At 44.8% G+C, this 27,861-nt stretch overlaps 1 protein-coding gene across 4 annotated transcripts in view; it reads left to right on the top strand.

Moving 5' to 3' along the window:
- Positions 1–27,861, top strand: part of RAB37 (RAB37, member RAS oncogene family) — an 89,110-nt gene that overhangs the window by 21,575 nt on the left and 39,674 nt on the right. Inside the window, exon 1 of one of the 4 annotated variants that reach the window (XM_073606650.1) lies at positions 371–529. The exons of 2 other annotated variants lie outside the window; for them this stretch is intronic. In XM_073606650.1, the coding sequence (XP_073462751.1) occupies positions 440–529 (90 nt within the window). In that variant the 5' untranslated portion in view covers positions 371–439. Of the gene's footprint in view, positions 1–370; positions 530–26,552; positions 26,730–27,861 lie in introns of those variants that run through there. One more of the 4 variants, XM_073606653.1, reaches the window with a different exon arrangement.

The raw sequence follows: 27,861 nt of genomic DNA, 5'->3' as shown, positions 1-27,861 counted from the left end.
ATCCCCTCCATGCACACATAGTCCTCTCTGTAGGTAGATCCCCTCCATGCACACATAGACCTCTCTGTAGGTAGATCCCCTCCATGCACACATAGACCTCTCTGTAGGTAGATCCCCTCCATGCACACATAGACCTCTCTGTAGGTAGATCCCCCTCCATGTCCTCTCTGTAGGTAGATCCCCCTCCATGCACACATAGTCCTCTCTGTAGGTAGAAGGTGATCTCCATAGAGTTCTGTACAATCACTATCACCTGTGTGCTGCACAGACCATGACAGGTGGGCGGGGCCGCCTCGCCCAGCTTATGTTGGTGGGCGGGGTCGCCTACCAAGTAAAGCGTTCAGTGGGCGGGCTTCGCCACGCTGGGAGGCTTCAAGCCACGCCTCTCCGGCTCGGACAGCTCTCACGCCCAGTTCCTGGATCGGATCGTCCGCTCAGCATGTCCGGGGCTGTGAATGGATCGGTGCGAGGCAGATCGGTGAACGGATTGTCCCGGGTCCACGATGGCTTCTGCGACAAGAGCTTCAAGGTGCTGTGGGGGGGGAGGGGGTGGTCTGGTAGTCTCGGTTATGTTGGGAACAGGTGCATTCCAATGGCGATTCCCAGACACCTTCAACCGGCTTTATATCGGTGTATAGTGCATGGGCTGCCATACATTGTACAATCCCTTCTAAGGAACCATACACTGTGCATTCTGATTGTACAATCCCTTCTAAGGAACCATACAAACTGATTGTACAATCCCCTCGAAGGAACCATGCATTCTGATTGTACAATCCCCTCTAAGGAACCGTACGATCTGATTGTACAACCCCTTCTAAGGAACCGTACACCGTGCAATCTGATTGTATAACGTCACGTGACAAACCCAAATAATTCATTCAAATAGTATCCAGTCGGGCATGCCTTTGTAGTGCATAGATCTGAAGGAGATTGTACAATCAGATTGCAGTGTAGGGTCAGCCAATGGAATGATTGGCAAGATGCTTTGACCCGTTCAGTTGCAATTCTAAAATTCCATGAAAATTGCCAATGTGTGGCCAGTGTGAGCGATTGTATAGACTGGGGTCAGCTGTCGTCACACTTCCCAAATACTGTCTGTGCATGTCCATGTGATCACATCGGTAGAGACCCGGCCACTAAAAAAAAAAAAAAAAAAAATAACTAAAAACAAAGAAAAATCATGTCTCTTTACTATTATTATTATGATTTTATTTTTTTTTTTTTTCTTTCCCAATGTGCGATTCGATCAAAACGATGGAATCCGCAAACAATCAAATAGCCCAAAATTCCCTTACAATCAATATATACTTGATTTTTGATTGGGCTCAATTAAACTCAGTTGATCGTCCAGGGTGAAAAAAGGATTGTGTCGGCGGCAGCACTGCCATACTTTGTTCATGAATTCCGAACCAAAAAACGGAAAATTCAGGATGCACTTGGCTGAAAACCGAAATGGACAGTGTTGTAAAAAGATAAATATAAAAAAAATAAACATTAAAAAAAAAATGAAATAAATAAAAAAAAAAAAAAAAATTTTTTTATACATACATACATACATACATACAGTGGGGACGGAAAGTATTCAGACCCCCTTACATTTTTCACTCTTTGTTATATTGCAGCCATTTGCTAAAATCATTTAAGTTCATTTTTTTCCTCATTAATGTACACACAGCACCCCATATTGACAGAAAAACACAGAATTGTTGATATTTTTGCAGATTTATTAAAAAAGAAAAACTGAAATATTACATGGTCCTAAGTATTCAGACCCTTTGCTCAGTATTTAGTAGAAGCTCCTTTTGATCTAATACAGCCACGAGTCTTTTTGGGAAAGATGCAACAAGTTTTTCACACCTGGATTTGGGGATCCTCTGCCATTCCTCCTTGCAGATCCTCTCCAGTTCTGTCAGGTTGGATGGTAAACGTTGGTGGACAGCCATTTTTAGGTCTCTCCAGAGATGCTCAATTGGATTTAAGTCAGGGCTCTGGCTGAGCCATTCAAGAACAGTCACAGAGTTGTTGTGAAGCCACTCCTTCATTATTTTAGCTGTGTGCTTAGGGTCATTGTCTTGTTGGAAGGTAAACCTTCGGCCCAGTCTGAGGTCCTGAGCATTCTGGAGGTTTTCGTCCAGGATATCCCTGTACTTGGCCGCATTCGTCTTTCCCTTTATTGCAACCAGTCGTCCTGTCCCTGCATCTGAAAAACACCCCCACCGCATGATGCTGCCACCACCATGCTTCACTGTTGGGACTGTATTGGACAGGTGATGAGCAGTGCCTGGTTTTCTCCACACATACCGCTTAGAATTAAGGCCAAAAAGTTCTATCTTGGTCTCATCAGACCAGAGAATCTTATTTCTCACCATCTTGGAGTCCTTCAGGTGTTTTTTAGCAAACTCCATGCGGGCTTTCATGTATCTTGCACTGAGGAGAGACTTCCGTCGGGCCACACTGCCATAAAGCCCCAACTGGTGGAGGGCTGCAGTGATGGTTGACTTTCTACAACTTTCTCCCATCTCCTGACTGCATCTCTGGAGCTCAGCCACAGTGATCTTTGGGTTATTCTTTACCTCTCTCACCAAGGCTCTTCTCCCCCGATAGCTCAGTTTGGCCGGATGCCCAGCTCTAGGAAGGGTTCTGGTCGTCCCAAACGTCTTCCATTTAAGGATTATGGAGGCCACTGTGCTCTTAGGAACCTTAAGTGCAGCAGAAATGTTTTAGTAACCTTGGCCAGATCTGTGCCTTGCCACAATTCTGTCTCTGAGCTCTTCAGACAGTTCCTTTGAACTCATGATTCCCATTTGCTCTGACATGCACTGTGAGCTGTAAGGTTTTATATAGACAGGTGTGTGGCTTTCCTAATCAAGTCCAATCAGTATAATCAAACACAGCTGGACTCAAATGAAGGTGTAGAACCATCTCAAGGATGATCAGAAGAAATGGACAGCACCTGAGTTAAATATGAGTGTCACAGCAAAGGGTCTGAATACTTAGGACCATGTGATATTTCAGTTTTTCTTTTTTAATAAATCTGCAAAAATGTCAACAATTCTGTGAGGAATGAGGGAAAAAAAATGAACTCAAATGATTTTAGCAAATGGCTGCAATATAACAAAGAGTGAAAAATGTAAGGGGGTCTGAATACTTTCCATCCCCCACGCAAACAGCCCTATTTTTGGAGGATGATCTATCAGTGCATCTTTACTTGGGATCAAATCTTAGCACAAAATACAATAATACATTTAATGTACATATAATCTTATAGGATGTGAAATGAATAGTCCGGTGACGGGGTTTCTTTAAATTATGTGGACAGCTTGGTGTGGCGATCCGAAGGACATGTGATGAGTTTCAGTTACTGGTGTTCTCTCAGCAGACGACAATCACATGGCCTGCTGACAGTAACTGTCATCTCCATGGTTACTGTATGAGTGAGTGAATAGATTTGTATAGTATACCATGCTGGGGCAATGATAATAATGACAATTATCAATTGATAATGTTAGCTATGACGAAACGCGTCTGTGGAGGTACGTGCTGACGTCACCACGCTGTCTCATTGAGGACGGGAGCTTTTTGTATTGCAGCCGGCTGGCTCATATTCGCATGCTAGAATTTTATCATTGTTTGTTTGTAAGTGTATTTTTTATATATATTAAATCAGTGTTGATGGTATTACTCTATGGTGTGTTGTATCCTCTCTTGGGCCATTACCTATTGACACCCACGGCCTGACGGATCGCTCGGTTCCACGCTGAGAGTTGTCATTTCGTCCATCATTCAAGTGTTTGGGTCCAGCTGAGGTTTTGCCTTCTTAAAGGAGACATCTGCCTTGTTTGTTCTGGCATCTGAGAGGCTCGTAACGTCTACATTTCATCTTGCAAAACTACTAGCCCCGGCTGGGGTAATGGCCACCTGCTTATTTGGCTTACAATCTGGTAAGCATGTATTCCACATGGTGATGGTACACTTTTTTTGTGATTTACCCACTGGTGAACACCTAACCTATTCCCAGCTGGTATATAGAGAGAGACACACTATATTATAATATTCTCTCTCTATCGCTCTATCTCTGGATCAAATACATCTCACCGCTTCACCCGTCGTCCTGAGTCTGCCTTGTCCAAGTCCTGAACCAGGTGCAGATATTACGGCCATCTTGGGACTAAGTCCAAGTCACAGAATATAGAGGGTAACCTTCATTCTATAATTGGCGTGTCCATGAAGTGAAGGACACCATGTATCGTTACTATTTTCCAGCTGGGTTGTTTTCCCAAGTCTCGCGGTTCTTGTGGGATCTCCAGCGATGTCTGGTGGATGGACAGACCGTTCCCTCACATCACAGGGCGTGATGGCGTTGTTCTGACGCGTTTCACTCGTGACACGAGTTTCATCAGAGCATGCGCAGACGTCTGTCCCACGTCCTTTAAGTATCATCTGTGAAATCCAGCAATTGGAATCACCAGCGGTTTGCGCAGGCGTCCACTTCCAATTTACTCAGCCATCCACACAGAAGGACAAAAAATACAAAGGAAGGGCATCCCTGGAGTGCAAGTGTGCCACAATCGATCACTAGAAAATTAATTAATCAAAACATAACCAAAAAAAACAATAAACAAAACAATACCAAAACAAGAAAACTAAGAGGAAGAAACATTCAGGCAAAACCAAACCTGGACATACGCACACCATGAAAATAATAATAAATGTAAAAAAGACACAAATAAATAGAACCAAACATAGGAACAATAAACACCCAATGTCTCAGCTGGGGGGTAAAGCGGAACTAGCAAGGTACTAGGGTATCATTTTTAAGTACCTCCAGCTTATATATTTCTCAATGCTGGAGGGTATGTCGCACACCTTGATATACAGTGCAGGAAGCAGACAATGTTGGCCACAATTACCACTATAGGTTGGCCACCATGGCAATTGCATGCAACCAAACGGAGAACCACTGTCTTGAGGTTAATTTGAGCAAGGCAGATCATTCCACCAAGAGATCTGGAATATATAAATTGTTCACAGTGGTCCTGCCTCAACAGATATACGTCAATTAGCTTCTTGCTTCACTACAGTCGGTATGGAAATACCCCGTTATGGAGAAAGAAAAATGGAGGGGGGGGGGGTGGAAGAGAAAAGGGAGAGGAGATATAAAAAGCAAAGAAATCAGAGGGTAGGAGAATACAGGAAGTCTTCAGGTTCAAGAAATACTGACAAATTACATTCAGTTTTGAGCCCCAAGGGCTGCATTCTATTTAAGTTGTAAATCCACATTTTATCTTTCTGGTAGAGAATTCTGTCAAAATCTCCTCTTCGTGATGGTAAATTAAGTTTGGAGATTCCTATTAAAAAGAAGGCCCTTAGGTTCACCGTTGTGGAATTTAATTAAATGAAGAGCAAGAGGATGCTCATCGTCCTTTTTAAGGATACTTTGAATGTGTTTTGCCAGCTCTGACTTTGAGTGGTCTTTTTGTCTTGCCCACATAGGCTTTGCCACATGGGCACGTTAGCATGTAGACAACCCGCATAGTGGAACAATTTATAAAGTTATTAATTTTTAAAAATTCTTTTTACCGCCAGAGCTGGCGAACACATCAGTCCTATCCACAAATTTACAGACCATACATCTGCCACAGGGGTACATGCCTCTCAAAGGTGGCAGGTCGGCCAACCAATTAGATTTAATTGATCTCTGATCTTCAGAGTGGACGAGATTATCTTTAAGATTGGGGGATCTCCTCGCAGTTAGCGGTGGTCGGTCACCTACAATCTGCCCCAGCAGTGGTGCCCCTGACAATTAAATGCCAGTGTTGACCAAGGATACTCTTTACCTGATCCCACTGAGCTCCGTATTTAGTTATTATCCTACCTGGCGCTTGTTGTTGCGTAAGTACTTTCTTGCTTTTAGTTTTATCCAGGAGATCCTTTCTATCTGCCTGAATTGCTCTCTTTTTGGCCTTTCTAATGCATTTGTGCGAATAGCCTCTCTCTGAACCTACCATAGAGTTCTACTATTACTTTGCTTTTTATCAACATGATTGAACTTGGATCCAATATAGAGAACTAACAGGGATTTGTTGTCTGTGAGGCCTGTATGTCTGATTGTGGTGGCCACCTGTGTCCTTAAGACAATTATGTATTACACGGGGCAGCGTTGGTGAGCTGGTTGCTAGGATGCATACATGGGAGCAATGTTACTGAGCTGGTTGCTAGGATGCATACACGGGAGTAGTGTTACTGAGCTGGTCACTAGGATGCGTACATGGAAGCAGTGTTACTGAGCTACATGGGGCAGCATTGGTGAGCTGGTTGCTAGGATGCGTATACGGGAGCAGTGTTACTGAGCTGGTTGCCAGGATGTATTACACGGGGCAACATTGGTGAGCTGGTTGCTAGGATGCATACATGGGAGCAATGTTACTGAGCTGGTTGCTAGGATGCATACATGGGAGCAATGTTACTGAGCTGGTTGCTAGGATGCATACACGGGAGTAGTGTTACTGAGCTGGTCACTAGGATGCGTACATGGAAGCAGTATTATTGAGATGCACGGGGCAGCATTGGTGAGCTGGTTGCTAGAATGCGTATACGGGAGCAGTGTTACTGAGCTGGTTGCCAGGATGTATTACACAGGGCAACGTTGGTGAGCTGGTTGCTAGGATGCATACATGGGAGCAATTTTACTGTGCTGGTTGCTAGGATACTGGCTGCTGAGCTTCAGATTGTCATTGGCAGCCACCTGCACCATAACCAATGAAGCTGTGGGAGCCAGCTGCCATTAACGAGCAGCATCATTGTTTTTGAGGTGGAATGCCAAGGTTACAGGGATGCTTGGCTTTTGAAAGTAGGGTGTGCAGGCAATGACACTGTCTGCCTCAGTCAGCAATTACCCTAGGCATGCTCTTTTTTATTTCCCAAAAGCTAATTTTTTCCTGCAATTCATTTAAAAAAAAAATGCGACACGTGGTTATTTAAGGTTCAAGACTGTCTTTGAATCGGACAAATCTGCTCACAAACATTCAGGGAATGTGACCATTTTACATGTTGGGCCTCCTTCATACACCAGGTTAGGGATGTACACCACCAGTAATTGGCGTATGTCTTCAGCAGGGATCGAAGGTGTTTGCGATCAGCCGCATTTAGGAAGCCTGAACAAAGCAATGGCCGTTCGCATTGAACCACGCGTTGAGCAGTCACAAGGTATTTCAAAAAACAGCCTGCTACCAGGGCTGCACATTGGTCTCTTAGACCCCATTCACACTTGTGCAACTTGTCCTGCGACTTGGGACTGCAAAGTCACATGACAAGTCCCATGATTTCCAATGAGTACCGTTCATATCTGTGCGACTTCAAAGTAGTCCCTGCACTACTTTGGTCCGACTTTGATGTTGGTGTGCCGATGACATTTCTTCACCTTTTTGAGGTCAGCGAGGTATTTGGTAGCGAATAGACTCTGCTGATGTTGGTGCCCATGGTGAGCAAAACTGCTGAAGGTCTAATGACCCCAAAATGCATTGCTGGGAGAAATGCCACTTTGGGAGATGAGCAATTGCTTTACTGCACCTAATAAGCTTCTCTAATGCGCAGGTAGTCTGATGAAATGCACCAGTCATTAGAGGTGGCATTGCTGGCTACCTCCTGAAAATACAAGATGTCTGGCTGTCTCTGGGTCTGTAGCTTTGTTGGAAGTCCTCTGTAAAGACTCTGGTTCTCGGTATGGAAGAGCATGACTTTCTCCCAGTCTCTTTGAAGGCCAGTTCCACCTTTTGGTAACCATGTTTCATGTTGCGTGTAGGGTTTACCATGACACATGGTAACATTCACCACCTCCTCCACCCCTTACCTGAGTTGTGGGTTGTTTTTCCCCCCCTTAGGCTCTGATTCTGGTGCAACTGCACATGTGGATCTGCCTGTAAAGCCACGTCATTAATTCACAGGGATCTATGAACGGAGAGACATGATATGAATCCCATATCCACTGCAGTAGGGGGGGCTCCTAATTCTAGAAGTACAAGAGTGATGATGTCACCCTACTATAGTCCATTGATACTTCCTCCCTCCAGCTCCATAGCTGAAGGCCTGTACCTGGGGCTGTGGGAAAAATCTGCAGGAGCCTGTGAATTGCACCCTTGACCCGCTTATTTTGATTGTAATGCTCTGTGGGGCCCAATGCAAAATATGTTATAAATGCAGATTATTGTGGGTGCATTCATTACATTTTTGCGAAACGTGGAATTTGCCATTTCAACCAAATGTGCTGAGAAAAACATGCCATTGCTGACTTCCTTCTGAAAATGCTAGAGGTTAGACTGTCTTCAACATTTTATAATTGTGACCTGAAACAAGCATGAGGCAGGGTGAATTAGCGTTGACTACTGGCCACAATAATGTAGTGGTTGTAGGAGGAAACTCAGAGTGCAGTAGAAGACCTGGAGGTTGATTCTCCCAGAGTGTCAGTTTCTGAGCAGACTTCAAATGATGATTTCTTGGTATCAGAGTGGTCTCCTCCTCTGGGTCTCCTCCTCTGGGTCTCCTCCTCTGGGTCTCCTCCTCCTCTGGGTCTCCTCCTCCTCTGGGTCTCCTCCTCTTCTGGGTCTCCTCCTCTTCTGGGTCTCCTCCTCTTCTGGGTCTCCTCCTCTTCTGGGTCTCCTCCTCTTCTGGGTCTCCTCCTCTTCTGGGTCTCCTCCTCTTCTGGGTCTCCTCCTCTTCTGGGTCTCCTCCTCTTCTGGGTCTCCTCAACCTCATGCATACTGGGCATTTGCCAAGCTCTTCTGAACTACTTTTTCTCCTGGCAGGAGAAAAGCAGAGTTAAAAACGTGCCTAAGCCCTGGTTCACACTGCTACGACTTGTCATAAGTTGAGTTCTAAGTCGCATGACAAGTTGTGCCCCATTAACTGTAATGGAACCGTTCTAATCAGTGCATCTCAAGAGGTTCCTACACTTGTTTTGGTGTGACTTCAGCAGGACTTGCATTGACTCCTGTTAAAGAAGTTGTATGCAAGCCGCAGTGAAGTCGCGCTGGAATGTCGGATTCAAAATCGCGCTACCTGCCACAGCAGTGTGAACCGGGGCTAAAGTTGCGTTTTGCTAATGCGTTTAGGCACTCATTCATTTAGCTAGAATGAATAATTCTGGCCATTGAAATGAGTGAACGCTGTGGCGCTTAAGTACGTTAATGCAGGTTCAGACTTTTTTTTTTTATGCTGCAGCACTCCTCTCCTAAACGTTCAAATCATCTTTTTTTTTCTGCCTCTAAACGCCTAAATGTGAGGGGACACACAGGCTAAAATGGAGGGCCGTTTAGAGGCAGTTAAAAAATGAAAAACAAGAACAAGCGCCCTTAAAACTAATTATTGACACCCAGTGTGCATGAGCCCTCCTTCTTGGGACTTCTCTTGCTCTTGGGACTGCCCTTGCTCTTGCTCTTCTTGCTCTTGGGGCTCTCCTTTACATCACATGTTGTTTATTATTATTATTATTATTATTATTATTATTATTATTATTATATTTTTTTTTATCAATGTTTATTCAATTTTGTCAACATACAAAAAGGTGAAAAGTATATGTCATACATCAACAGGTATCGTAGACTGTGGTATAGATAATAACAGCTAACAAAATCGTACATTTACCTTACAGTTATATCACATTTGTATGGTTTGTAAGAAGTATAAATAGGACAGGAGGTGCTGTCTCCCCCACCAGTCACCCCCTTGGGAGCTCACTGTGACTTGGTGGTGGTACAGCCCCTGCAAGCCCATACTTCTGTTTCTTCCAATATTTTATTCAAGTTTTCAATTAAACCTACAAACAAAAACCAAGGAAAAGGAAATGCAATTGTCTTTGCAAGTAAGAAGAATTTTTGTACATAAATAAGGCTCTACAGGTCAATTATAGAACTGTTATATCTTATGTACTATACAGCTTACATATTGCATTGTACATCTGTTTGGGTCGAAACAAGCTTTCAACCCATTAACAGGGCTCTCGCGCGGACCCCAAACCCCTATATGGCGCTGGAGTCCACGCGATGCCAGCCACGTCTTAATAAAAGAAAAAAGAGAGAGAGAAGAAGAAACAAAATAAGGGAGAAACAGTGATAGAGAAATACATGAGAAGAGAAAGGAAAAGAGGCGAGAAGAAGGGAGGGGTAAGAGGTAGGGAAGTGGGGTGGATGCACTCCTTTTACGTAGCAAATATTTCAATTACCAGGTGTCCTACGTAGTTGTAAGATACCTGATCCAGGGTTCCCATATTTTATTGAACCCAGTGATCTTATCCTTCAAAATTGCTGAAAGGCATTCGTTTATCATTATCCATGAGAGTTTAGCTTTTAGTAAGTAAATTTGCCGCTACAAATATAAATGTGATAAGTCTACGCAGTGGTTTTGATGCCCCCTCCACTGGGTGGATGCACTTGCGTGAGGGAATAAATGAGATTGTACGTACGTATCTAAAACCTCCTCACTTTAGGACATGTCCACCAAGTGTGGTACATGGTACCCATCTGTATTACATCCTCTAAAGCACCGGGGGACGCCCCTGGGACGAAGGTTGCTATCCTCTCTGGGACCATGTACCATCGCATCAATACTTTATTAATACCTCTTTGATAGAGGCAAACTATAAACAATTTAGATGCGTTCTGTATTATTTTGCTCCATTCCTCCATTGCTAAATTTGTGTAAATATCTTGCTCCCATTTTGTGCATATAAAATAATTTTTGGGGAGTCGAGGTCAAGATATTATATATCTGTGATATATGACCAGTGTGCTTATCGAAAGTCCTACAGAGGTTTTCCATTGAGGTGAATGTGGTAAGATCGGAGGTGCGGTTCAGTGTCGCCAAGAAGTGTGCTATCTGACTATAGCGGAAAATTTCCGAATTTGGAATGTTATATTTTTCCTGTAATGCCCTGTACACACGGTCGGACATTGATCGGACAGTCCGACAACAAAATTTTTTCCGACGGATGTTGGCTCAAACTTGTCTTGCATACACACGGTCACACAAAGTTGTCGGAAAATCGGATCGTTCTGAACGCGGTGATGTAAAACACGTACGTCGGGACTATAAATGGGGCAGTAGCCAATAGCTTTCATCTCTTTATTTATTCTGAGCATGCGTGGCACTTTGTGCGTCGGATTTGTGTACACACGATCGGAATTTCCGACAACGGATTTTGTTGTCGGAAAATTTTATAGCCTGCTCTCAAACTTTGTGTGTCGGAAAATCCGATGGAAAATGTGTGATGGAGCCCACACACGGTCGTAATTTCCGACAACAAGATCCTAGCACACATTTTCCGTCGGAAAATCCGACCGCGTGTACGGGGCATAAGGCTGAATTCGATAAAGCACCTCTATGATCACAAAAATCCGCTATGCGCAGCAAACCTTTGTTAGTCCACCATGAGAAATTTTGGGGATGGAGACCCGGGGTGAACAAAGGATTTCTAAACAGTGGGGCTAAGGGGGTGTGCTGGGACTTAAACTTATGGGTAGCTACCAGCCAATCCCACAAATCTAGGGAGAACGACAAGCTCGGGCACAATATAACCGGCCTGTCTTTCACCTTCATCCACATGAAGTGGCTGATCTCGCTATCGGGGTATAGAGAGGACTCAATCGACATCCAGAGCGGTCTAGGCTGTCGCGTGTGGAATTGGATTAATTGGGACATTTGTGCTGCTTGAAAATATTTAAGTAAATCGGGCATTCCTAGGCCCCCTCTCAATTTCGGTGAATATAATTTTCGTCTGTTCACCCTAGGTCTCCTGTGTCCCCATATATAATCTAACAACCTTGTCTGGAATTTCTGTAAATCTTTTTCTTATTATCGCTATCGGAAGAGTCCTGAACAGATGTAGCACTTTTGGTAAAACGGTCATTTTAACTGAGCACAGCCTACCAAACCATGACGGGGGGGGGGGGGGGGGTTAGTCGACCATTTTTTGAGATCCTCTAGTATTTTCCTAAATGGTGGGGGGTAATTATGTTTGTACAGCTTTGTAAGGGTGGAAGTCAGGAGGATGCCTAAGTACGGCAAGGTCTCCTTCTGCCATTTAAATGGAAAAGATTGTTGCAGGGCTTGAACTATATGTGTTTGTAAGGAGACACTAAGTGCCTGAGATTTAGAGTGATTTACTTTGAGGCCCGAAAATTCCGTGAAGTGTCTCAGTACTACCTGTAGACTGGGCAAGGAGGTGACCGGGGAGGAAAGGAGTAGCAGGATATCATCCGCGAACATTGCGCATTTGTGTTCGCGATCGCCACACCTCACTCCCAATATATCCTGATGTTCGCAAATTTTGATGGCCAACGGCTCTAAAGCCAGAATAAAAAATAGGGGAGATAGGGGGCAGCCCTGTCTGGTCCCTCTGAGTATATTTATGCTTTGTGATTGGTAGCCCTTAAAGTGGTGTTCCGGCCGAAATTATACTTTTTAAATAAAAATACCCCTATAATACACAAGCCAAATGTATTCTAGTAAAGTTAGTCTGTAAACTAAGGTCTGTTAGTTTATAGCAGTAGTTTGTTATTTTATAAACTTACAGCAGGCCGTGGCCATCTTAAGTGTGGGCATCTGGAGCCAGACTGTATTTCTTCCTGGATCTCATCCTTGCAGATCTCGCACATGCTCAGTGCAGCACAAGCCGTGTAATAGGTTTTAGGTCAGGTTTCCATAGCAACGGCAGCGTCAGAGGAAGTTGCCGCCCCTTCCCAGAAGGCATTGCAAACAGGAAATGACGCAATGGGCCACGGCCAGGGAGGAGGAAGTGAAAAATGAATACAGCAGATATACAGTAGGTACTGAGAAAAAAAATTAAAAAATATCCAATTTGTTTACAGTGCACAGTTTAATGGGAGATGCTGAAGAGTTGTAAAAGTGGGTGGAACTCCACTTTTAACTATAGGATTTGCCGTGGGATCGCTATAGATTATTTTGAGTGTGGTCAGGAAGTGCGATCTAAACCCATACTTTCCTAAAATAAAAAAAAAGGTAGTCCCAGGATAGTGAATCAAATGCTTTGTGTAGGTCTAATGAGACCAGTCACATGTTAATTTTTACTGACAGGGTGGTTTTAATGCTTTGTTTTCCATTTGAAGTCTGTTTCTCAACTTTATTGCACTATGTTCCTTTTTATAGAATACAATATATTAAGTGTACTCTGGGTTAGCTTGTCTCAAGTATCCCCTTGCCAAGTGCATTTATTGTGTGTACTTTTTAATATCATGTAGAAATGGTCTTCTGTTTTTTTTTTTGTGTTGCTGTTTGGCAACTGTTCTTGGGAATTTACTTTGAGAAAAGTTCTTCTAGATACACACAGCCCAGATTGGGAAACTCCTATTTCCTAATGACGTGTACTGCTAAAGTACAGTTGGGACTTGTCCAGCTCATTCCTTTTTTGCAAACATTTTGTTTACTGTCCTTTTTTATTTATGTATTTATTTTTTCCCCCCTTTTATACATTTTCTGGTATTCTGCTTCTAGGTGTTTCAAGTGAGTTGAATATGGGGCAGCACAGACATTCTAGTTGTGTTTTTTTTTTTTTTTTTTTTTTTTATAACTAAGCTACTAATTGGATTCAGTTGACATATAGGGCCTGAAATAAAACAACCTGATTGGCTGTTATGGGTGACAAATTACTCCCATTTCAGAAACGTGAGCCAGTCATTTAGACTGATGCTTCCAATTGCCGTGTTAATGACTTTAGTACCAGCCTGTCATTGCCAGGTTATTTTTTTTTTTTTAATTTTCACGGCTGTGATCATTTGAACAACAAATACTCGGTCATATAACCATGCACTGTACGTAAATGGATTTGTGAATTTTATGTAATTTTTTTTTTTTTTTTTTTTGATGCCTTCAGAGCTTTCTTTTGATGGTATTTAAAGTGGTTGTAAAGGATCATCTTGTAAAACAACACACTCAGTTCAAAATGGAAATAAAAGGCAAAACATTTGTGTATAGATCTAAAAAAGAAAAAAAATTATAAATACAATTTTTTTTTTCCTTTTTCTTATAAATGATCACATCCCCTCTGTACTCAGTGGCATAAGAGCTGGGGGGGAAGAGTAGCAGCAGCCCACTAATCCTTAGTGAAAGGCTGTGTGTGTGTGGGGGGGGGGGGGGGGTGTCAGGACAAGCCTGATCATTGGAGGAGAGCAGGTGGATTTTCCAGCATAGCTGTAGAACTGACCACACTGTGCTCTCCTGCCTAGTGTGGTCAGTTTTTAAATAGGAAAGCAGGGGGACTGGCAGGAACACCAGGGATTTCACATAAAGGAATCTATACAAAGAGAACAGGATACTTTCTCATACAAGTACATGGTACAGCAGGCACATATCAGGAATATGAAATGCTGGGGTAACAAACACTTTAACTACTGTGTTTCCTATAAAAGAAGAAAGAACAAAACTATGGGAAAAGCTTCCCTTACTAAAACATGGCAAAAAATAAGACAGCACAGTACAAAAATCCCCAAAACACTATTTTTGGAGAATACATCTTATTTTTTGCCAACATTTTTTTTTTTTTTTTTTTTTTAAATGAAAATATACGCTAGTATTGAGGAGGTTAAAACAAGGAGATTGGTAATGGTGCAATAGATACATAAATACACAAGTCATGCACAGATTGAGGGTATGAAGGGGTGAATCTACAGGTCAGATACAGTGGGAGGATGAAGATGAAGGGGTTAATCTGCACATGCGTAACAAAGGGAGGTGAAGGGCTAATCGTTACAGAGGCAGGATGGAGATCAGATGGACAGGAGAGGAGGGGGGGTGAAAGGGTTAAAGAAAAAAAAGAAAAACTTCCAGTCATTGACGGCCCCTCATTAGCAGATTTGAGCACTGAGATATATATATATATATATATATATATATATATATATATATATATATATATATATATATATATATATATATATATATATAAAATTTTATGCAGCTATACTGGTAATGGCTGTGATCAGCGACTTCTAGTGGGATTGCGGTGGTGTGGCGGGCAATCTGGCGCTGGTTGGGAGGGACACTAATACAGTGATCAGTACTGTCACTGTACTAATGACTCTGGCTTGGAAGGGGTTAACATCAAGGGGCAGTCAAAGGAGTACCTGTGTGCCTAACCATGTGTAATATATGCTGCTTTGCAGGGAGAAGAAACAGCCAGTTCGCTGCTCTTTGTACAGAGCCCTGTGTTTGTAAACCCAGAGTTCTGTGCTGTGATAGGACACAGCCAATCCGCAGGTCTCAGCCATAAATCATTGGCCGGAACCTGCTGACAAAATCCCACTGTGTCCACCTGCAGCATGGGTTAGCAAGGGGCGTGCGTGACCAAAACCCAGAAGCAGGCTTCGCACCGCTTTTACGTTGCTAAGCCTACAGCTGCTGCCCCGTGGTGGTAATTCTACCTTCACAGGTCGCTGAACGTGGTTAATCCTTTGCAGATCCATTAATTTATAAAGCCTCATTGATGGATCACTATTTTTCTCTCCTTCATCTCTTGTAAGAGAAAGAGGAGGGTTCTCCAATGTAAACAGCCGTGTGTTTACAATTGTGATAACTGTGATTGGTCATCGGTGATCACATGGTACAGATGCTCGGAGCACACTGTTCCCGGGATTCAAGCCATCAAATGACTGCTTAGTCCACAGCCATAAATGGGCGCTTCAAAGGTGCCGATGCCGAGTAGTTTTGCTTTTTATTTATTTATTTTATTTTTTTTGTAAGGTCTTGTTCATACCACAACCCCCATATTTGCTTTGCGTTAATGCAAATGCGTTTCTGTGGGCTTTTAAATACTTTGTGCCACATTTCACATTCTTGCAACGCAAACCATTTACCACCTTTTTTTTGTGATTTATTTATTTTTTTCCATTTTCACGGCTTCCAGAGTCTAATTGGTAGCTGGCCCGCAGGGCTCGTTATTGGTAGCTGGCCCGCAGGGCTCGTTATTGGTAGCTGGCCCGCAGGGCTCGTTATTGGTAGCTGGCCCGCAGGGCTCGTTATTGGTAGCTGGCCCGCAGGGCTCGTTATTGGTAGCTGGCCCGCAGGGCTCGTTATTGGTAGCTGGCCCGCAGGGCTCGTTATTGGTAGCTGGCCCGCAGGGCTCGTGATTGGTAGCTGGCCCGCAGGGCTCGTTATTGGTAGCTGGCCCGCAGGGCTCGTTATTGGTAGCTGGCCCGCAGGGCTCGTTATTGGTAGCTGGCCCGCAGGGCTCGTTATTGGTAGCTGGCCCGCAGGGCTCGTTATTGGTAGCTGGCCCGCAGGGCTCGTTATTGGTAGCTGGCCCGCAGGGCTCGTTATTGGTAGCTGGCCCGCAGGGCTCGTTATTGGTAGCTGGCCCGCAGGGCTCGTTATTGGTAGCTGGCCCGCAGGGCTCGTTATTGGTAGCTGGCCCGCAGGGCTCGTTATTGGTAGCTGGCCCGCAGGGCTCGTTATTGGTAGCTGGCCCGCAGGGCTCGTTATTGGTAGCTGGCCCGCAGGGCTCGTTATTGGTAGCTGGCCCGCAGGGCTCGTTATTGGTAGCTGGCCCGCAGGGCTCGTTATTGGTAGCTGGCCCGCAGGGCTCGTTGTTGTTGGTAGGCGGCCCGAAGGGCCTGTTGTTGGTAGCCGGCATGAAGGGCCCGTTGTCGTAGGTAGCCGGCCCGAGGGGCCCGTTGTCGGTAGCCGACCCGAGGGGCCCGTTGTCGGTAGCCGAGCTCAGGCTGTGGCATAGAAGCCCCCCCGACAAAGTGTCATTGCGCATTCACGATATGACTGGGCTGAACTGGAGAGCGTTCGCGGCCTATCAAAGAGCGCCCACTGCTTCCAGTGGTCAGCACAGGTGGGCAGCACAGTGGTGTAGTGGATAGCACTTTCACCTAGCAGCAATGGGGTCGCTGGTTCAAATCCTGACCACGACACCATCTGCCTGGAGTTTGCATGTTCTCCCTGTGCCTGCGTGGGTTTTCTCCCACACTCCAAAGACATGCTGGTAGGTTAATTAGACCCTGTCTAAAAATAAAAAATAAAAATTGGCCAAAATATGTGTATGTGTTTGTGTGTTGGGACCCTATGGGGTAAAGGCCCGCTCTATACCGCAGATGGACACCAGCGGCAAGCGCCCTGAGGCGATTCAGTTCGCATAGGTAGTGCTATACAAGTCACTCATTCATTCATTCATTCATTCATTCATTTATTCATTCAAGAAGAACAGGGCTAAAGACTGCAAGAATAAAGGTAAGTAGAGGATGTTTTTTATTTTATTTGTTTTTGGTTGGTATTGAGGGGCTTCCACGCACCCCCAGAATATTTTGTCCATTTCAACATGGGAGCACGCAACTTTAAGGCCTGACATGTTGGGTGTCAATTTACTCGGCCCCTCTAGGAACGGGGGTGGAGACGCTGGAATTCAGCTTTAAATGCTTGCCTCCTGCACTACATACTCCTTCTCGTCACTCCCCCCACCGCTCCTTCTTCCTAGCAGAGAAGTGAAATACCCATTACAGGGCATGAGACTCCTCCCTGATTGGCCAATAACCAGTCACTGGTGCCCTCATATGGGGAGGAAGACCAGAGACGTGGAAGCTCCAACCAAGCCAACGTGGCCGTCCTAAAGGGCTCTTGTCTTCACTCCATGAATGAATAGAACGATGGCTGAATGAAGGATGAATAAGGGGCAATTAATTGATCTTGTTGCTTTGCCCATCATGAGCCAACCACAGGTAAATTGCTTTACCTGTTATACCGATGACCACAAGGGGGAGCATTTACAAACTAGTGTATGACCTAATAACCAAAATATGGAGCAGCAAGTAAGTTAAAAAAAAAAAAGAAAAAAAAAAATCTTGTCAAAAGGTTATCTTTAGGGGAAAATCTTGCTTTATTTATGTAGAGCTTTACGTACTATTCATTTTTATAAGTCCTTGCCCTCAAGGAGCTTACAATCTAAAGTCCCCATCTTGAATGCATGCCAGTGTAGACGGGAGCCAATTAAGCTACCAGTATGACTTTGGAGCGTGGGAATAAAGCGGAGCACCCGGAGCAAATTCCATGCAGAAAGTGTCCTGGTCTGTATTCAAACCAGGGACCCCAGAGCTGCAAGGCTGATGTGCAAACCATTGAACGAATGAAATACCCACTAGCTACCCAAGACCTCATTTATTTTTTTTTTTTTATTTTTTTTTTTAGAAAATTACTTGGAAATATATATATATATATATATATATATATATATATATATATATATATATATATATATATATATATATATATATATATATATATATATATATATATATATATATATATATATTACAGCGCTTGATTGGATCTCTGATCCACGATGAGGGAAATCCGGACGTTTTCCCTCCAGTGGCCATTGATTGTGTACACCGGAAGGTTCACAGCAGATCAGGGCGTGATATTAGGAAACTTTAGTACCGGAGTGTATATAAAACCAAACTCCACATGGTATGATACTGTCTCTGCATCTGGTTTAATAAAAGTAGTGCACTTACAGAAAATGGTAAAGTTCAGGTTGAGAACGTATCCCAATCCAAACGAACTCCCAACGGCGACCGCGCATGCGCAGCAGCGTATGTACGCGCAGCAGCGTATGTAGCATAGAATCCAGCAAAGTCCCCTCCCGTTGCTTCAAAAAAGCTAGCCACTAGGATTGCTTTTACAGGACAACTGACTGCCGGTGTCTTGCTGAATATGTTCCCTCGGCGGATAAGTTCCCCCCCCCCTGTACTGCGCAGGCGCAGCGCCTGCGCAGTACGAACTACTAACAGCTGCCGGAGATAGCCGAAGCTCAAAATCCACAATCGGCTGTACACGGCGCCTGCGCCCTGGGTCCAGGTTCCTTCCCTACCATCCAAGTGGACCTAGAGGGGGAATCTAAAAGAGCCGAGCGCAGCGAGGCCGTGCCCGAAGTGTGGCGAGCGGAGCGAGCCCACGAGGGGCCCTCTTACAGGCGCCATGTACAGCTGATTTGGACCTATTCCCCTTCGGTTATTTCCGCCGGTTCCTACTGCGCAGGCGCAGCGCCTGCGCAGTAGAGGGGGTCCTTATCCGCCGAACGGAACTTATTCGGCAGAACACCGGCTCTTAAAAAAATTTAAAAAAGGTAACGGGAAATATAACTACTTGAAGTAGAGTACGTCGCTGGTCTACAAGCAGTTAAGTAGAGGACCTAAAGAATAAAATGGTGGGTGCTGCAATTTTTTTTTTTTTTTTTTAGATCACATGGCATCTGCGTAGCGGTTTTTCACACTGTAAAAAAAAAAAAAAAAAAAAAAAAGATACAGGGAGCATGGTTGTAGCCTCAATCATAACTGCTATATATGTCTATACGTGGCGGAATTGAAGCGGTTAAAATATGTAGTTAAAAATACTGTAGCATCTTTTTAGGAAGCCTGTACCCAAGTAATCATATGATTCTCGGCTTATCAAGATACTTGAAACACTATTTGGAAAAGGAAACTGTAGCTTTTGTCAGTTTGTTTGTGAGGAAGTGTGTTTTGAGATAACGCAGACAGCGAGCTGAGTACAGAGACCGACTGGCCCAATCGGCTCGCAGCTTCAGCAACTTTTTCCAAAAATATCTAAAATAAAGCTCAAAGAAACCTCCAAATCCTAATGAGTGATCTGTTGGTCACTTTCACACCCAGTATTTTCAGTATATGAACACTCCCATAGCAGACAGTTGGTTTAATAACTGCCACATCCGGCAATAAGAGTCATGGAATTTCTGTACAGAAGCGGAACTAAACCCATCCATTTAATAGGTACTCTACATTCCAGGGCATGTGTCGGGAATGTAACTGTCCCATTGGCTGCTGGTTATAAATCACATTCTCTGATCTCTATGTATGAGCTCTGCACAGTACCACTTCTCTTGTCCTGTATTCTGGTGACAGTTGTAATAGTATTCTGAACCCTGCACAGTAGTTCTTCCTTGTTCTGTATGCTGGTTGTATGTCTCTCGCTATCTGTTCTATAGGAATAGACACAGCACCACTTCTCATTTTCTGTATTCTGGCAGCAATTCTAAGTATCTGTCCTAATTCTGTCTGAACTCCAGAGATATTTTTATGTTCCTTTTTCTGTGTATATATAGATTTACAGTTCCATTTCTCTTGTACTGTATGCTGCCTATAATTCTCAGTATCTGTTCTGTAGGAATAGCCCCTGCATAGTAGTACTTCTTCTTTCTGTTCTGTATGCTGGCTGTAATTCTCTGGGTCTGTATTTCATCGGTATAGATCAGGGATATGCAATTAGCGGACCTCCCAGCTGTTGCAGAACTACAAGTCCCATGAGGCATCGCAAGACTCTAAAGGGGTGAGACCTTGCGCCAATAACAATATTCTAAACTAAACCTTTTTTGTGCAAAAAAAAAAAAAAAAAAAAAGCTGCTCCTCCAAAAACAATGTACTAAACACTGTGCCGTTAAACAAAATGGTTAATAGGGGGCGCTATGTGATATTAATGAAATTCCAGTGGTGCAGTGGGTAGTACTCTCGCAGTAAAAAGGGTCGCTGGTTCGAATCCCAACCACGACACTACCTGCCTGGAGTTTGCATGTTCTCCCTGTGCCTGCGTGGGTTTCCTCTGGGTACTCCGGTTTCCTCCCACACTCCAAAGACATGCTGGTAGGTTAATTGGATCCTGTCTAAATTGTCCCTAGTATATATGAATGTGAGTTAGACCTTAGATTGTAAGCTCCTTGAGGGTAGGGACTGATGTAAATGTACAATGTATATGTAAAGCGCTGCGTAAATTGACGGCGCTATACAAGTACCTTTTTTTTTTTTTTTTCTTTTTTCTTTTTTCACCTGGTAGTCTGGCCAGTAACACACCTCCTCCTGTATGAGAGCGCCCCCAATCTGGATGAGGGACCACACTGGGCACCTTTTGGACATAAGCATTCAGTCTGGGCGGGAGGGAAGTGTAAGCTTTACTATCAGATTTATATACACTAGCAAATTGAAAGTTGAACTCCCAGTTAACACTTTTAAAAGTAATTACAGCAAACCATTTTGTTCCTTTTGGAATAAAGGTTTTACATAAAAGCTGATCCTGATTGCCTCTGTTGAGCTTACTGGCCAGATCAACAGGTGAAAAAAAAAAAATGAGGCTAAAGAAAACTAATGCAGCCATCACAACTGAAAAGCTGCAAAATAAATATATAAAAATAAAGTGTGCGTGTATATATAAAATATATGTGTGTATTAAACCCAAAGGCCCCTTTCACACTTATACGACTTCAAAGTCGCGTGATTTTACAGCGATTTCGCGGCCGCGATTTTGCCGCTATTTGGGAGCAGTACTACTTTGCCACATTTTTGGCATTAACAAATGAAAACATACAGTAGTTGGTATGAATCATAAGGGGGAACTGCACGCCAAGTTTTAAATAAAAAAACTGGCGTGGGTTCCCCCCCAGGGGCATACCAGGCCCTTAGGTCTGGTATGGATTGTAAGGGGAACCCCCTACGCCGAAAAATCGGCGTGGGGGTCCCCCCAAAATCCATACCAGACCCTTATCCGAGCATGCAGCCCGGCCGGTCAGGAATGGGGGTGGGGACGAGCGAGCGCCCCCCCCCTCCTTAACCGTACCAGGCCGCATGCCCTCAACATGGGGGGGTGGGTGCCTTGAGGGAGGGGGGCGCGCTGCGCCCCCCCCACCCCAAAGCACCTTGTCCCCATGTTGATGAGGACAAGGGCCTCTTCCCGACAACCCTGGCCGTTGGTTGTCGGGGTCTGCGGGCGGGGGCTTATCGGAATCCGGGAGCCCCCTTTAATAAGGGAGCCCCCAGATCCTGGACCCCCACCCTATGTGAATGAGTATGGGGTACATGGTACCCCTACCCATTCACCTAGGGAAAAAAGTGTCAATAAAAAACACAGTACACAGGTTTTTAAAGTAATTTATTAGGCAGCTCCAGGGTCTTCTTCCGACTTCGAGGGTCTCTCCGGCGTCTTCTGCCGGCTCCACCGCTATCTTCTGCCGCTCTTTTGCCAGCGGTGGCCCGGACTTCTGGATCGTCTTCTTCCCTCTTCTCTTCCAGAGATGTTGGCACGACGCTCTCTCCAGCTGCAATGGTCTCTGAACGCTCCGCAATGGACTTATATAGGGGGTGACCCCGCCCCCTTATGCCGCCACAGTCCCTGGGCATGCTGGGACTGTGACGTTTTAGGAGACGTGGTCACCGGGTGATGACCATGCCCCCTTATGACGGCACAGTCCCAGTATGCCCTGGGACAGTGACCTCATAAGGGGGCGGGGTCACTGCCTATATAAGTCCATTGCGGAGCGTTCAGAGACCATTCCAGCTGGAGAGAGCGTCGTGTCAACATCTCTGGAAGAAAAGAAAAAGGCAGAAGTCCGGGCCACCGCTAGCAATTAAGCTGCAGAAGATCAGGACACCGGGAGGAGACGCCGGAGAGACCCCCGAAGTTGGAAGAAGACCCCGGAGCTGCCTAATAAATTACTTTAAAAACCTGTGTACTGTGTTTTTTATTGACACTTTTTTCCCTAGGTGAATGGGTAGGGGTACCATGTACCCCATACTCATTCACATAGGGTGGGGGGCTGGGATCTGGGGGGCCCCCTTATTAAAGGGGGCTCCCGGATTCCGATAAGCCCCCCGCCCGCAGACCCCGACAACCAACGGCCAGGATTGTCGGGAAGAGGCCCTTGTCCTCATCAACGTGGGAACAAGGTGCTTTGGGGTGGGGGGGGGCGCATCGCGCCCCCCTCCCCCAAGGCACCCACCCCCCCCCCCCATGTTGAGGGCATACGGCCTGGTACGGTCCAGGAGGCGGGGGGCCGCTCGCTTGTCCCCACCCCCATTTCCTGACCAGCCGGGCTGCGTGCTCGGATAAGGGTCTGGTATGGATTTTGGGGGTTCCCCTTAGATCCATACCAGACCTAAGGGCCTGGTATGCCCCTGGGGGGGGAACCCATGCCGGTTTTTTCATTTAAAACTTGGCGTGGCGTTGCCCCTCAGGATTCATACTAGACAGCTGTCAGCACTGCCTGTCGCTCATCGCGAAAGGAAAAGAAGTTTTCCTTTCCCGATCAGCGAGCCAGGCTTGTGCTTACAAAGTCGTACTGAAATCGTGTCTATATTATTCAGGCACGATTTGCATGCTACTTCAGGCTTTAACATTGAGGTCTATGGAGTACAACTCGCATAGAAGCTGGACCAAAGTAGTGCAGGGACTACTTTCAAGTCGGCATGACTTAAAGTCGTGCCAATATGAATGGTAGTCATTGAAAATCATGGAGAATGACTTGTCATACGATTTTGCAGTACAAACTCGTGGGACAAGTCGTATAAGTGTGAAAGGGGCCAAAAGCATATATACATATATCTATATCTATTTGGGTTTAATACTGAGAGCGATTTTTATGTTAATTGACATGTGACCCCTTATTTCTGTACATGTAGGTTATTTCCCTTTTTTTTTATATCTTATTTTTTCGGGGGGGGGGGGGGGGCTAAGGAGTCTATTTACTTCCTGGAAAAGCTCACATGTGGCACGTAACCGCGTCCACACCTCCACCATCACCCCTCTCAATTTAGTGTTCTGCACCTGAACAGTTAGCCATGTGCATGTTTGGTCTCTGGTCTCTGTACACACCCGCCCTTCTGCGTGTTTGTAGAGTATTTGTATGCGCAAATGTGCATTTTTTTTATGTAATGTGTTGTCATGCTTCATGGTTTTGTTTTTTTTTTGTGTTGATCAGTGACAAGCGAGATCTGCTGTGACATCAATAGGCGTCCTCTTCCTTGTATTCGCTTCCTGCTTGTTCTGTGTAGTTGTCTTATCTAAGCAGTCATATCCACTATGCCATGATTTTTGGTAGCCGGTTGATGGAAGAGGAGGCGGGAAGGGTTGTTAGTCTCATTCTGTATAAGCCTTATGGGCCATCCGGCACTTATAGGGATCCTTTTCATTGCTGGGATTTTAGAGCAATGTCCTTGCCCTTACCAGCCATATTGGTTCTTCAGTATCAAGCATGGTGTGGCCTGCTCTCTCTCTCTACCCCCAACCTAAGTTCACACCTATGCAGGTTGCGATCGATGCATTTTTGACGTACTTTTTTTTTGGTAGGTGTCATGTTTTCACGCAGGAGAAACCAGCAAAAACGCAGAAGAAGCACATCAAAAATGCAAGCAGTGTGTGTGTTGGGGGGTTTGTGTATTTTGTGGGTTTTATGCGTTTCCATTGAAGTCTATGGATCCAAAAATGCAACCTGCTGTGGGCAAAAAAGTCTAACCCCTTCCATAATAATAATATGGAAAAAAAGCGCACAGATATGAATGTGAGCCAAAGAAAATCGTGTTAAATGGACTGTACATCTCTGCAAAACTGAAAATGCATAGGTGGGAACCTGGCCTCATTCGCAGCCTAGTTAGTGTAGATGTTGCTAGGAGGAGACTTGTTGTTTTGCATTAAAACGTGCCTAAAATGTACCCATTAGTCTGCAGGCTAAAAAAAACACACTATAGCTCACCGAGAAGAAGAACCTGCGTCTTTTTTTTTTTTTTTTTTTTCCAAATTGCATGGAAGTGTGTGGCATAGGTGTGACTTGGTCCTATAGAGAACTCTTCAGGCTAGGGTTGTGGGGACAGGGTGCTTTGTTAGGGTGACCTCCTTGGTTAAGTACCCCCTTTATGTTGAGGGCATGGGGTCTGGAATGGTTTTGGAGGGAAGGGGGGCACACACTCATTCCTCCCCTAGCTAGTCGGGCTGCATTCTTGGATAAGGGTCTGGTATGGGTTTTGGGGGAACCCCACCCTTTTTCTTTTTTGCATAAGACATAGTTCACCTTTTAACAAAAAAAAACTGCCTATGCAGATAAGGGGTGTATGCAGATAAAAACAAAAACAAACTATGCACCTTTTGACCAAGGTTGCCCATGCTATAGGTGTAGGCAATTCATGCACCTTTTTGAAGACTGACTGGAATACTCCCAGGGCGTTGCTAAGTGAGGCCTAGTCATTATTGCTCACCCCCTCCATCAAAGGAGTGAGCTTTCAAATGCTGCGCTCAGCTACTGCATTGGGAGGAGAAGGAGCATTTGAGGGGATTTGAATCTGAGAAAAAGCTTACTTCTGTGATGGCGGTAAGTAGTATCAACTAGGCCTCACCTAATGCCCTTGCTATAGGTGTAAGCCGTTTACATACCTCATGAAGCCTGATTGGAATACTCCCTGGGCGTTGCTAAGTGAGGCCTAGTTGCTACTGCTCACCATCACAGAAGTGAGCTTTTTCTCCGATTCAAACCCCCCTCACCTGCTCCTCCTCCCCATGCAGTAGCTGAGCCCAGGGTTTGAAAGCTCACTCCTGTAATGGTGGAGGTGAGCAGTAATAATGACTAGACCTCGCTTGGCAATGTCCTGGGAGTATTCCAGTCAGGTTTTAAGAGGTACATACATGGCCTACACCTATAGCAAGGGCATTATTCAACTTTAGTCAGAGCTGCACAGTTTATTATCTGCTTAGGCAGTTATTTGGTAAAGGTGAACTATGCCTTTAAAGCTCATAGCAGAGCAGGTGCCAGCTCGGCCAACCACTAATTTATTCCGCCATTCGCACAGGAGTCTCTATAGACTCTACACAATCCAGTGGTTATCCTCCTATTTCCACCACATAGTTGAAGGTTTATAGCCTATAGCAGGGGTCCCCTAACTTTATAAACAAAGGACCAGTTTACTGTCCTTCGAACTTTAAGGGGGTGCACTGTGGCCAATGAGAGAAGAAAATGTCCTGATGTTAGTGGGAGTAAACAATGCCAAAGGACTGGTATCAGTGGGAGGAATAGTGCCCCCCCCATTGTTGGTGTCAGTGGGAGGAACAGTGCCCCCCCCCCCCCATTGTTGGTGTCAGTTGGAGGAACAGTGCCCCCCCCCCATTGTTGGTGTCAGTGGGAGGAACAGTGCCCCCCCCCCCCCATTGTTGGTGTCAGCTGGAGGAACAGTGCCCCCCCCCCCATTTTTGGTGTCAGTGGGAGGAATAGTGCCCCCCATTGTTGGTGTCAAGAACTATGCAATAATGGGGGGAATAATGCCCCAAGGGCCTGATGATAAAAGCAAGCAAAGGGCCGCATTTTGGAGACCACTGGCCTATAGTGTTAGAATTATTTCTCAGATGGTCAAATGTCGTTTAACTCTTCTAGTTGAATGTTCCTAAGGCTATTTTCTCCTAGGATCAAAAGGTAGAGATGTTACATAAGCCTGTTGAAAGACCATGCATCTTGCATTTATTACAGGTATTCTTGACTGTTGCGCAGGTGCTGAGACATTTGCAAATTTATACATAGACTCCTTAGTGGCTAGTTGTATAGACATTTCAAGGGGATAAAGTAGCAAATTGGAGCCGGAGAAGCGCACACATTGCCCGTTGCCCCCTTTAGGCTGCCTGCTATAAAGCTGCAAGATGACTTTGATTTTGGTATTCAGCGTTGCTTTTAAATGGCAATATATCATAAAATCAAAGGTGAAAAAAATGCATGTTCTAACATAAGAACAGCCAGTGGGGGGCGATGTTCTGTGGTACGGTTCTCACCTGCACACATTCCCAGGTATATAGATTGTCTTTGTGCATTTTCATCCAGCTGTGTCCTCCCGCCTGCACTCTGTGTTCGTGTGTTGGAGGAGCAGACGGGCTGTGTGGGGACGTGGCAGGTGTGAGGTGTGAACTTTCAGGTACGTGTTTTGCATTTGGGAGGGGTAGGGAAACGCTGTATGTGTTTGTGTGCATTTGGGGATGTGGTCTGCTGCTTTTCTATGTACATGACTCAGTACAGGTTTAGCTGTGTAATGATCCCAGGGCTGATAACGCTGCATAAATGGACAAAGCTGGTTAAGTCAGCACTGCATGAACATAAACCTATAACGTTAACCTAACCTCCTAAGAGCAGGAAGGGATAAGCGATTGGGCTTTGGAAATATTAACATGATAGCTGTTGTGATGGGTGGATTGGGTATAAAATAAATATATGAAACGTGTGGCATGCGTTTGTATTCAGCCCCCTTCACTTTGATACCCCTAACTAAAATCTGGTGGAACCAAATGCCTTCAGAAGTCACCTAATTAGTAAATAGAGTCCACCTGTGTGTAATTTAGTCTCAGTATAAATACAGCTGTTCTGTGAAGCCCTCAGAGGTTTGTTAGAGCAGTGGTTCTCAACCTCAGTCTTCAAGTTCCCCCCCCAACAGGCAAAAGTTTTGGGAATTTCTCTTAGCTAGAATAGCTGTCCAAAATACCAAGCCACTGACTCCGGTTTAAAACACCAGTGCAAGATAAAGGAAAACCTGCAAACATGGCCTGTTTGGGGGTACTTGAGGACTGAGGTTGAGAACCACTGTGTTAGAGAACCTTAGTGAACAAACAGCTTTATGAAGGCCAAGGAATACACCAGACGGGTCAGGGATAAAGTTGTGGAGAAGTTTAAAGCAGGGTTGGGTTATAAAATAAAAAAAAAAAAAAAAAAAAAAAAAATATCCCAAGATTTGAACATCTCACAGAGCTCTGTTCAATCCATCATCTAAGAATGGAAAGAGTATGGCACAACTGCAAACCTACCAAGACATGGCCTTCCACCTAAACTGCAGGCCAGACAAGGAGAACATTCATCAGAGAAGCAGCCAAGAGGCCCATGGTAACTCTGGAGGAGCTGTAAAGATCCACAGCTCAGATGGGATAATCTGTCCACAGGATAACCATTAGTCATGCACTCTACAAATCTGGCCTTTACGGAAGAGTAGCAAGCAAAAAGCCAAAAAAACCTGTTTGCAGATTGCAAGAACCTATTAGGGGACACAGCAAACATGTGGA

This window comes from Aquarana catesbeiana, linkage group LG12, assembly GCF_042186555.1.
Source record: "Aquarana catesbeiana isolate 2022-GZ linkage group LG12, ASM4218655v1, whole genome shotgun sequence".
NCBI lineage: Eukaryota > Metazoa > Chordata > Amphibia > Anura > Ranidae > Aquarana > Aquarana catesbeiana.
The sequence above is the reverse complement of the archived record's forward strand: the minus strand, read 5'-3'. Positions and strand labels throughout refer to the sequence as shown.